Source organism: Haemaphysalis longicornis, unplaced genomic scaffold (genome assembly GCF_048455015.1).
Source record: "Haemaphysalis longicornis isolate Haplotype H1 unplaced genomic scaffold, Haemaphysalis longicornis Haplotype H1 scaffold_1, whole genome shotgun sequence".
NCBI lineage: Eukaryota > Metazoa > Arthropoda > Arachnida > Ixodida > Ixodidae > Haemaphysalis > Haemaphysalis longicornis.
This window is the reverse complement of record NW_027526203.1, coordinates 454,549,502-454,560,402: the sequence shown is the minus strand read 5'-3', so window position 1 is coordinate 454,560,402 and position 10,901 is coordinate 454,549,502. Positions and strand designations below refer to the sequence as shown.

The following is a 10,901-nucleotide window of genomic DNA, read 5'->3' as shown; positions in this document are numbered from 1 at the left end:
TCACCGCCACCGCCGCGAAGGTGTTCGGACGGCTCCTGCTCCTGGCGGCGTCCACGTACACCGCCCCGTCCTCGTCGCGATACTTGCGTAGCAGCGCCTTTGCCCGTGCCGCTCGCCTCTCCGCGTTGTTGGTGGGGTCCACGTTCTTGGGTAGCGGATACACCATCAGGCGTCTGGTCGTCTCGTCCCGCAGCGGCGTTGACTCGGGGTCCGGCGCTTCTGGGGCGCCCATGCCCACTCGGTCCAGGATGCGGCGCCCGACCGCGGAGCGGCCCAGGCGCGCCAGTTGGGCTGTTCTCTGGGCCTCGCTGATCTCCGAGAGTGTGTTGTGCACCCCCAGAGACAGCAAGGCCGACGTCCTGGTCCCGTTCAGCAGGCCCAGGGCTCCCGAGTACGCCTTGCGGATGGCCGCGTCGATCCGCTGCCGCTCCGCTTCCGTCCAGCGGTGGAACGCTCCCGCGTACGCTGCGTGACTGACCACGAAGGCCTGCAGCATACGTATGAGGCTCGCCTCTCGCATTCCCCTCGAACGGGACGCCACGCGCTTTATCAGGCGCGTCGCAATCCCCATCTTCGTCGTTATGTGTCGGGCAGCCGTGCCGTTGGTGCGGTGGGCGTCCACATACATCCCCAGGATCCGCAGACCCTGGACGTGCGGGACGGGTGTCCCGTCCCCGGCTCGAAATACGATGTTGCGTTCCGCCTCCTCGGCGGCCCGCTTCCTCCAGCGCCCCGGCGGGGGCAGTATCAGTAGCTGGGACTTCTGCGGCGAACACCGGAGGCCCGTGCCCTCGAGCGCGGCCTCGACGGCGTCCACCGCTGCCTGCAGTCCGGTCTCGATTTCGTTGTCGCTGCCGCCCGTCGCCCAAATGGTGACGTCGTCCGCGTACAGGCAGTACTTGATCTTCGGTCCCAGCGCTTCGAGGCGGTTCGCCACCTCGATCATGACCAGGTTGAAGAGGAGCGGAGATATGACCGAGCCTTGCGGGGTGCCCACGCTGCCCAGTTCTCTCTCCTCCAGTCGGTCTCCGCCCACCTCCAGCCTGGCCGTGCGATGGGTCAGGAAGGAGCGAATGTAGTCATAGGTTCGCTGTCCCATGTTCAACTTCGTCACCTGGGCCAGGATCGCCGAGTGCTTCACCTTGTCGAAGGCACTCTGCAGGTCCAGGCCCAGGACGGCTCGGTTGTCCTTCTTCGGTACCCCTCCGGGGGGCTCCAGAACTTCTCTTTGCAGCAGCAACATTGCGTCTTTGGTCCCCAGGCGCGACCGGAAGCCCAGCATGGCGTCCCTGTAGTGGTTGCCATCCTCTAAGTAACGCTGCCACCGGGTGTTGAGGACGTGTTCCAGCACCTTGCCCACACAAGACGTGAGCGAGATGGGACGCAGGCCCTCTATCCCCGGCGGCTTGTTTGGTTTCGGGAGCAGGATCGTCTTGGCCGTCTTCCACAGCGGAGGGAGCCGGCCACTGTTCCAGCACTTGTTGTAATATCTCGTTAGCGACGAGACGGCCGCGTCGCTGATGTTGCGCAGCGTCTTATTCGTGACTTTATCGGGTCCAGCGGCAGACCGGCAGTTCAGTGCCTGCGTCGCCTGCCTCACCTCCCACTCTTCGATGTCGCGATCGAGGGTCGGGTTGGGGGCGCCCGCGTACTCCGGGTGTTCCTCGTGCGGGGTCGACGGAAGGTACTTGTCATTTAGACTCCGGTACATCTCCTCTTCGCCCAGCTGGCCAGCCGCGGCGTGGAGGATCTGCGCCATCCGATGTCTCTGGTGTTCCTTGCTTTGGGTCTCGTCCATGAGGTGACGTAGGAGTTTCCACGTCCCACCCCGATGGAGTTGGCCGTCCGCCTCGCTGCACAGCGCGAACCACTGCTGCGCGCACAGCTGGCGACTGTAGCGTTCGATCTCGCGACCGAGAGCCGCCACCCGCTTGCGCAGCGTGCGGTTGTGACGCTGGCGCTTCCACCTGCGTTGTAACGATCGTCGCGCTTCTATGAGATGTGCGAGGCGCGGGTCCACCCTGTCCGCCTCCTCCGGAACCTCGACTTCGGTCGTCGCATCCTTGGCGGCGGCGACCAGGTTGGCCGCCCACCGGTCGACGTCCTCGATCTCTCCCAGATCTGTCTCTCGGAGATTGCACAAGAGTCACGTAGCACAAGAGTCACGTGCTCCATAGTCTAAAATACGCTGGGAGCGCGTTGTTCGGTCGGTTATTCAAAAACAGCAAATGCCAAGTAGAAGCTAAAGCTACACAACACATAAAAAAGATGAAGTGCAAAAAAAATAAGAGCTCAAAATATTGGCGACAATGAAAAACTGCATCCCAGAGGAGCTTCATCATTACCGCGGTGGGTGATCATCGAGCAGATGTCCACTGCCGGGCGTAGGTTTCCCAATGACATCTACTTGCCTTCGTATTGAGCCATTCTCTCTCTCTCTCTCTCTCTCTCTCTCTCTCTCTCTCTCTCTCTCTCTCTCTCTCTCTCTCTCTCTCTCTCTCTCTCTCTCTCTCTCTCTCTCTCTCTCTCTCTTTCTCCCCACCCACGAGAACGCAAAGGTAAAAAAGCCGTCGTGTGGCACGAAATCACGCAGCAATAACAAAATAATGAAGACCAGGATATATCCAGGTAATAGTCTTCTTTATTCAACTATGCACCCTAATGAGGACACTTAAAGCTTTGCTCCAAAATGATCTTTTTTTTGCTAAAACTTTATAGTTATTGATTACAGGGATAAAATTTATATTCTTCACACGTATTTTTTTTACTGGAGAGTATCGACCAGTTTGAGATCTTATGGCCACTCTTGAGCAGAGTCATATCGATTCGCTTTACCTGGCAAATGTTATTGTTTCGCACGAGGCAAGTGATTGACTCAACGAAGAAAAGGCAAAATATAACATCAAGGCTCGTAAACCTATATCGAAGAAGTTCCATCTTGCAATAAATTATAGGCACAGCTATGTAATTGGAGTCTTCGTTGCGTTGCGATACTTTCCTGCGCCTTTAAGCTGCATTCGTAGTTGACCAACAGCCTATTGCTGTGAGGCTTGGCGTCAATGTCCGAAGCGTTTCCTCGATAGCAAATACTTGAACGAAATCTAAATGAGGCAGAAAACCGGCCTACACTTCCTTCGCATACCTTTCATGAACGCGGTATACATATATAGAGGCATTCAAACCCTTGCTCTTTCGGTTTGTTCTAATAAGGTCAGGCGAGCGTCCGTTGCTCTCTTTCGGACTCCACCTGTAATACCGGATCATTTCTAATGATTCAATAAGCACTGCATTGCATTTTATTGTGGCTTGGGTGGCTGCCATTTTTACCAAATCAACGCGCTGCTCTTGTAGGAAGATCTCGAGAGATCTCAGTTTCAGGGTGCTGTGTTAGGGGTGATCGTCACTGTGTTTAGGCAAGCAGCTGGGAAGCAAAGAGGGCTTTATTGAACACCGCGCAAGCATTTATACATGCGAGCTGAAGCGCCGTCTGTAGCCGTGACATGCGCAGTAGTGTTGCAGGCGCGTATGCTTGAGCTCTGCTACATCTTCCTTTTCTTCGAAGAGAAAAAAAACCCACACGAAAAAAAAAAAAAACAACAAATGCCGTTTTTCACATTTAACAATGCAAATGTTCAGTTATTCTGGTAATGGGTAGCGCCGGGGCTGTTGGCGGACGCGTTCGCTTCTTCGTAGACTCGTGCTTGTGTTGTCTTCTGGGATGTGCGTCACAGGCTCCGATTTCGCTTGCGAGTCATGCGTATCGGTTTCGGTGGTCCTCAGGTGTTCCCTCGTGCGACGTAGCTGCTTTCCGCTTTCTGTAGATACCACGTAAGACCGAGCTGTACCCGCAGGGCCGACGACCATGGCCGGGGCCCATGTTTCGCTACGAGTCTCGTAGACAGACACTCTGGATCCACTCTCAAGCTCTGGCAAGCATCTGGTATCTCGGTTGTAGTAGACGCACTGCTTGTGCCTTATTTCCTGGAGTCGTTGTCGAACCTCCTCTGGGGGAACAGTCCTTGGCTCCAGGTGATAGCTGGTCACGGGGAGTTGCGTCCTGGTGTGGCGTCCCATCAACCTCTCTGCGGGAGACTTGAGGTGGTCGTCCCTTGGGGTGTTTCGCCACTCCAACAGTGCGCTGAAAAATGCGAGCGTAGAAAATGGGCATTTCTTTAGCAGCTTTTTGCTCCCTGGACAGCTCGTTCTGCCATGCCGTTACCGCGCGGGTAGTAGGGGCTAGAGGTGACGTGGCTGATCCGGAAATGCGACATGAACATTCGGAAGCTTTCACTGTTGAAAGGGGGGCCGTTATCGCTGCAAAGCTTGGCTGGAATTCCATGCGTCGCGAACACTTGTGCGCAGGCATTTATCACTGCATCAGCTGTAGTACGGGGCAGTTTCTGAATCTCGAAAAAAAACGAGTAAAAATCTACTAGAATAAGATAGTCATGGTCTTCGAGGTGGAAAAGGTCAGCCCCGACAACTTGCCACGGCAGACTCGGTATCTCGTGACTGAGCATGGGCAGCCGTGCATTTCGGTTTTTAAGTGCGAATGCACTTCTTAAGCGAGCCTGAATCGTCCGCCGCCGTAGTCCGCATAGCAACAGCTGCGGGTGCGCGCGCTCCTCGTCTTCCTTAGCAACAGGGGGAGATGGGCGCGCGCTGCCTGGCCGCTGACATGGCACATACCCACGTGGGGGATTGGCCAGGAATCGGGCGTGAGAAGGGCTAATGCACCCGCTTAAAGGAGTACTGACACGAAATTTCAAAGATGGGCGCGCGCTGCCTGGCCGCTGACATGGCACATACCCACGTGGGGGATTGTCCAGGAATCGGGCGTGAGAAGGGCTAATGCACCCGCTTAAAGGAGTACTGACACGAAATTTCAAAGCCGAGATCCGCTCTAGCAATCAAGTACAACGACAACACAAATAGGTGTCTGAATAAATGCATCTTTCTTTGTAGTTGTGTGTGTGTGTGTGTGTGTGTGTGTGTGTGTGTGTGTGTGTGTGTGTGTGTGTGTGTGTGTGTGTGTGTGTGTGTGTGATCTCTCTTTCGCGAACATTACCGAACCGCGCAAATTCAACTCGTGCATTCGCACTTTCCCCTCGGGGAAATGCGGGGAATTTTTATACTTTTCGCAAGTGCTGCACGACTTCGCGAGAGCAGCAATGTCGGAGTTCATGTTTGGCCAGTACATCACCTGTCTGGCCCTGGCCTTCATTTTTTCTTCGCCGCCGTGAGCGGCATGGAGTAGGAGTAGGACCTCCCGGCGCTTCGCTGGAGGGATGCCAAGCTTGTTGCTCCTAAGCAGCAGACAGTCTTCGAAGTGTAGCTCGTCGCGGTAGTTCCAGTACGGCCGAAGGGCGTCGGGTAGGTGGTCCTTGCGCTGAGGCCACTCTGCTCACGTAACGACAGATGTCGGTGAAGGTAGCGTCGTTGATAGTCGCTTCCTTGAGGCTTTGTAGCTGCCGGTCTGAAACAGGCAATGAGGAAACAACACTGACGTGGAATTGCTCCGCTTCTTCAGACAGTTCTTCCTTGCAAGGGAATCGCGATAAGGCGTCCGCTAACAAAAGCTCCTTGCCTGGTTTATAAGTCACTTTGATTGGAAACTTGTGAAGCACCAGCCGCATATATACGTTGCAGTCGGAGAGGGCATCCGCAAAGCGGTTTCTGGAATATTGCTTCCAGCGGCCTGTGGTCCGATTCCACCGTTACTTCCGGTTGGCCAAGAATGTAGTCCCGGAATTTGACGCAGCTATGGACTATGGCTAAGGTTTCTTTCTCGATTTGCGCGTACCGTTGTTGCGCTTCGGTCAGGGAACGTGACGAGTAGGCAATTGGGTGTTCTCCTTGCAAAATAACGGCCCCTACACCATACTGGCTGGCATCTACCGAGAGCTTCACAGGTTTTGTTTGATCAAAGAAAGCCAGGACAGGCGCTTTGCCAAGACTAGCGCGCAATGCTTGGAAGCTCTCTTCCTGTGCGTCTGTCCACAACCACGCGGTGTCCTTCTTTAATAGCTCCCGTAGCGGGGCGGTTGTCACGGACATATTTGGGATGAACCGTGAAACAAAGTTGATCATGCCGAGAAATACTTGGAGCTCCTTACGGTTCTTGGGTGGCGGTACTGTCATGTCGTCCACCCTGTCGGGATCCAGGTGAAGGCCTTGCGGGGAAAGTACGTAGCCCATGTAGCGCACTTGGGACTGCAAAAAAACGGCACTTTTTCTTATTCAGCTTCAGATTGTGTTCCCGGCATCGTGTAAGCAAGGCAGCTAGATTTTTGTCCTGCTCTTCCCGGGAGCTTCCCCAGACTAATAAATCGTCCATGACGACAGCTACGCCGGTCAAACCATCGACTACTTCGTGCATAGCGCGCTGAAAAACTTCTGGGGCCGATGCAATGCCGAACGGCATGCGCAAAATCTTGTATCGTCCATAGGGAGTGCTCATGGTGCATAAAGAAGAGATTTCTTCGTCAAGACAAACCTGCCAGAATCCTGATGAAGCATCCAGCGCGGAAAAGTACTTGGCACCATGCAAACGTGGACGTATGTCCTCTAAAGTAGGCATGTGGTAGCGCTCTCCGAGAATGGCTTTGTTCAGATCTGACGGATCTAAACATATACGCACTTTGCCATTCTTGACTACTACAACCATGTAGCTGGACCATAACGAAGGCTCTGTTACCTTTGCAATGACGCCGTCGCGTTCCATCTCGCCGAGCTTTGCTTTCACAGGCTCTTGAAGGGCGACCGGGATTCTTCTGGCCGACTTTATGGTTGGTATCGCTTCGGGCTTCAGTTGCATATGATACGTGAGGCCTTTAAGTTGACCCAGGCCCTGAAAGACGTCTTCAAACCCCTTTGTGCAATCTTGAGAATCTTCGGCATTGAGCGTCGCTATGCGGGTTATCAGGCCCAGTCGCTGAGCAACGTCTCCGCTCAAGGTAACCTGCACATTTGGCCGCACCACGAAAAAAACTCGCCTCAGTGCTTTGTGCTTTGTAGGAGACAGCGAGGTTTATTTTGTTTGCAGCCTGTTCTGTGTGTCCGAAGAACGTGCGCAATGTGGCGGAACATTTCTGCGTGCGCGCAGCCGTTATCGTTCGCAGCACAGCTTCTGACATGACACAGCAGTTCGCCCCGGTGTCTATCTTACACTGGACGGCGGTGCCTTCGATAAGTATGGTTGCCGACCACTGTTCACGACTGGAAAGTGCGTTAACTTGAAGCGTTTCAAGAAAATATTCGTCCTCATGACTAGCCACTTCCACTTGGTGTACATAGCGCCCTTGTGACCACGTTTTCGCGTCCGCAAAGCGACACATCCTCGCAAAATGGTTTCGGCGACCACACTTTTTGCACTGTCTGCCTATGGCGGGGCATTTTCCAGCTTTGTGCTGCTCCAGGCCGCATCTCGAGCAGGGTGGGCTACCTGCTTTTATAGCGTGCATCTCTGACGAAACTGGCGATCGTTCCGCTGCGGCTCGAATCTCGGTGATTTGTTCATTACTCTGCTCTCTGGCCCGGCACATTTCAACTGTTTTGGCGAAGGAAGGGTTTTCGCGATGAGCCTTTGCTGCATCTCTTTGTCCCTAATACCCAGTATTATTCTGCTGAGCAAAAGTCGCTCTTCAAGTTCTCCAAATTCACAACTCTTCGCGAGCGTTTTTAGCTCGGTTAGCCAATCAGTAAATGATTCGCCCTCATGTTCATATCTAGAGCCAAAACGAAACTCGTTGAAAGTTAGGTTTGTTGCCGGCTTGAAATGAGCTTCGAACTTCTGCATCAAAACTTTCAAGTCTTTTTTTCTCATCGTCACTTTCGAAGGTGAAGGTATAAAAAGCCCGCCGCGCCTCTTCACCAATTGTCATGAGAAACGTTGCCGCTTGCGCATCTGCATCTTGTTCTTTTAGCTTGGTTGCAGTGGCGAAAAGCTCGAACTCACTTTTCCAGACGTTCCAGTTGTGAAGCACGTCGCCCGTCGTGTCAAGGGGCTTCGGTGGCGGAAGGAGTGTTATAGTCATCGCTTGTGCACCAGGAAAGCTTCAAGGATTACGCCTCCATCCTATAACTTCGTAAACGTAGCAGACGGCAGAACTGAAACGCCGCCCCCACTTCTGACACCATGTGTTTAGGCAAGCAGCTGGGAAGCAAAGAGGGCTTTATTGAACACCGCGCAAGCATTTATACATGTGAGCTGATAAGCGCCGTCTGTAGCCGTGACATGCGCAGTAGTGTTTCAGGCGCGTATGCTTGAGCTCTGCTACAGTCCCCTCCCACAAGATTTACTTGGTTGGCATCTTGCAATACTTCTCACCAGAACTTGAGAAAACTAGAACAATTAGGAGCCATTCCTCTCTGTGAATGTGGATTACCAGCAAAGCTGTATAAAATACGCATCACACACACGGCTAGAGAATGCACACGTATTTATTGAGGCGAACGCATTAGATCCCTGTTTCCTGAAACGCGTGAGGCACAGAAAAGCGTGCACAAAATTGGAGCTCTGGACAGGAGCGCGCGCCGGGAAAGGGAGACAGCGACGCCTGAGGAGTGTTCTCTGGAAGGGTCAGGAAGGCGACAGACCCAGGCGCGCCTTGCATACGTCGCTGCGTGAGCTCAGGGCTCGATTTCACATCGCCATGGGTGACGTCGTGCCAGGCCGTAGTCACAGGAGTAGAAGAGCGAGAAAGTGCGCCATGGCGGAGGAGGCAAGAGCAGCTCGAAATGTCGCTGGTCGTAAGCGCCGTCGGGAGGAAGCGGCTGTGGATGAAGCTGCGGCGACGGCACGACGAGAGCCACATCTAAGCTTAACAACCCGCCGCGGTGGCTCAGTGGCTAAGGCGTTGCGCTGCTGAGCACGAGGTCGCGGGTTCGATTCCCGGCCGCGGCGGCCGCTTTTCTGATGGAGGCGAAAAGCAAAAACGCCCGTGTGTGCGAGATTTCGGCGCACGTTAAAGATCCCCAGGTGGTCAAAATTAATCCGGAGCCCTCCACTGCGGCGCGCCTCATCGCCTGCGTTGCGTCGGCGCGTTAAACCCTACAATCAATCAATCAATCAAATCTAAGCTCAACAACGGCCGGGGAGCGGCGGCGCGCGCAGTGTTATGATGGTATTCCACTAGACGATAATACTAACATTGATAGTAATAAAATTGCTTTACTATTCAATATGTTTTCATACGCTCCCAGGGATCGCCGATGGTCCTTTCTGTCCGCCGTTCAAAACACAACGGATAATACTATCATTATAACCATTATGCACATTATTGTTTTATTAATCTAATAATTAGTGCTGGGCGTCGATTAAAAATTTTAATCCGATTAGTTGAATAATCTGTTTAAAAAACCGATTAGTCGGACGTGTTCTTTCAAAAAATGGCTTAGAAAGGCTCCATTTTTAATGGTTGTTTCTATAAGATTATAAGATAGTCAATGCTACTGAATACATGTCATTTTATGCGATCAATGGTAACTGGTCCATGCAGTTGCAGAGGCGGAGAAGTTTGTTGACAATTTCCGACAGCAGGGAGTTTCTTTTCTTTTAGATGCGACGCATCTCTTGCTCTGAGGCATGTCCCTCCTGCGTCGGCGTCGGCGGCGTCCGCACGCCACCTGCGCATGCGCGACTCTCCTCCGCTCTTCTCTCCGACAGCTGTGCGCAACACTCTCACTCCGTCTCATTATCATAAACAACAGCTGCGTGCGCGCGCTTCGCTCCGCTCCCGTCGCGCAAGTGCGCGCATGCGCGACTCTCCTCCGCTGTCTCCTCCCCTTCAGACGCTGTGAATATAAAGCGGGTAGCGCGCTGCGGCGGTTCAGTCAGCGCTCGCTCTCGTTCGACTCCGCGTGACTTCGATTGATGACTTCGTGCTTGGCCTTATTCTTCCGATGAAGACGTGATGGAAGCGACAGTCCCTTCAGCGAGTGGACTGACGCAATCCAATACCATCGTCAGTCCAAACGGTCCCCCCTGATGCGTCGCATCACATCAGGGTTCCCTCGCGGGAAGATGGGCGTAATTTTTGACAGTCATCCCAGCTGTGGTGAACACGCGCTCGCTTGAGGCCAGGAAGTAAATGGGATTAGAAATGGCGAGGCCAGCGGGACGCACACGAGCATTTTTCCAATGGGTGCTAGTTCCAGAAAAGAGTGATTTCTGCACAAGGGCCCCAGATCGTCGTTGGCACTTGTCTCAGGTGGACTTAAGTCAATTAATAAATTTAAAAAACTACTTATCAAAAGTACGCAGTAGCAACATTCGGGGACATCTCTACGAAATTTAAGAGCGAACGCGCGTGGCCACTGCTTCTGTCCGTCAAACTAGCAGGGCAAAATTAAGTTATACGCAATTTACGATAACACGTAACAACAAATTAGACACAAGAATAGTCAAACGGCTGTGATACCAAACGACCTAGTTCAAGACGTCTTATCAAATCGATGTAATTTTCGTAATTTTCATCTGGCCAATTAAAACGAAAAAAAGACAACAGGAAAAGCCAAAGGTAGCAATTTATAGGGTGGATTCCGCACTCTGTCTCATTTTCCAATTATTTCATTAATTTCTTTAGAGAAATTGCAAACACATCGGAGCCGCGTATGGCTGGTGCGTAGCGTGCGACACAAAAATACGTAATTATCGGGAGTCATTATTCGTTGATGTTCAAGGAGTTGTTGTCTTCGCCCGTTACTTCCTACCCTGCCCCCATTCACCGTCTTTTGCGTAGACCCGTAGCCAGTATTGTAAAGAAAAATAAAAAAATTAAAGCCGTTCCACTCAATGTGAAAGCTGTTGGATGTGCAGAGCAGTGAATCGCCATAATGGGCTGTAGCGCCGTTATACGCTCACTGCTACCACCCCATGAAATTCAAATTTCCTGCCTTCG

General features: G+C 52.8%; 1 protein-coding gene across 2 annotated transcripts; it reads right to left on the bottom strand.

Annotated features, from left to right (window-relative positions):
* Nucleotides 1-4,024: 4,024 nt before the first annotated feature.
* Nucleotides 4,025-8,152, bottom strand: LOC144156059 (uncharacterized). 2 transcript variants are annotated; one of them, XR_013319685.1, is made up of 5 exons: nt 7,958-8,152; nt 6,698-6,961; nt 6,117-6,213; nt 5,204-5,476; nt 4,025-4,138 (listed from the first exon to the last, which is right to left on the bottom strand). XR_013319685.1 is itself a non-coding variant. In XM_077687842.1 (4 exons), the coding sequence occupies exons 2-4, from the start codon at nt 6,815-6,817 to the stop codon at nt 5,307-5,309; spliced, it is 387 nt and encodes a 128-aa protein (XP_077543968.1). In that variant the 5' UTR covers nt 6,818-6,961; nt 7,958-8,152; the 3' UTR covers nt 5,045-5,306. The 2 variants fall into 2 exon arrangements, 1 of the variants encoding a protein (XP_077543968.1); XM_077687842.1 differs by lacking the exon at nt 4,025-4,138 and having other exon boundaries at nt 5,045-5,476.
* Between the last annotated feature and the right edge of the window lie 2,749 nt (nt 8,153-10,901).

What these genes read in the sequence shown, in the direction of transcription:
- LOC144156059 (XM_077687842.1), bottom strand. Translation starts at nt 6,817, where the DNA reads ATGCAACTGAAGCCCGAAGCGATACCAACCATAAAGTCGGCCAGAAGA. An exon ending in GCGACGGCGTCATTGCAAAG is followed by an intron (nt 6,214 to 6,697) that starts GTAACAGAGCCT and finishes GTTTTTTTGCAG; the next exon opens with TCCCAAGTGCGCTACATGGG. An exon ending in AGTACCGCCACCCAAGAACC is followed by an intron (nt 5,477 to 6,116) that starts GTAAGGAGCTCC and finishes TGCCTGTTTCAG; the next exon opens with ACCGGCAGCTACAAAGCCTC.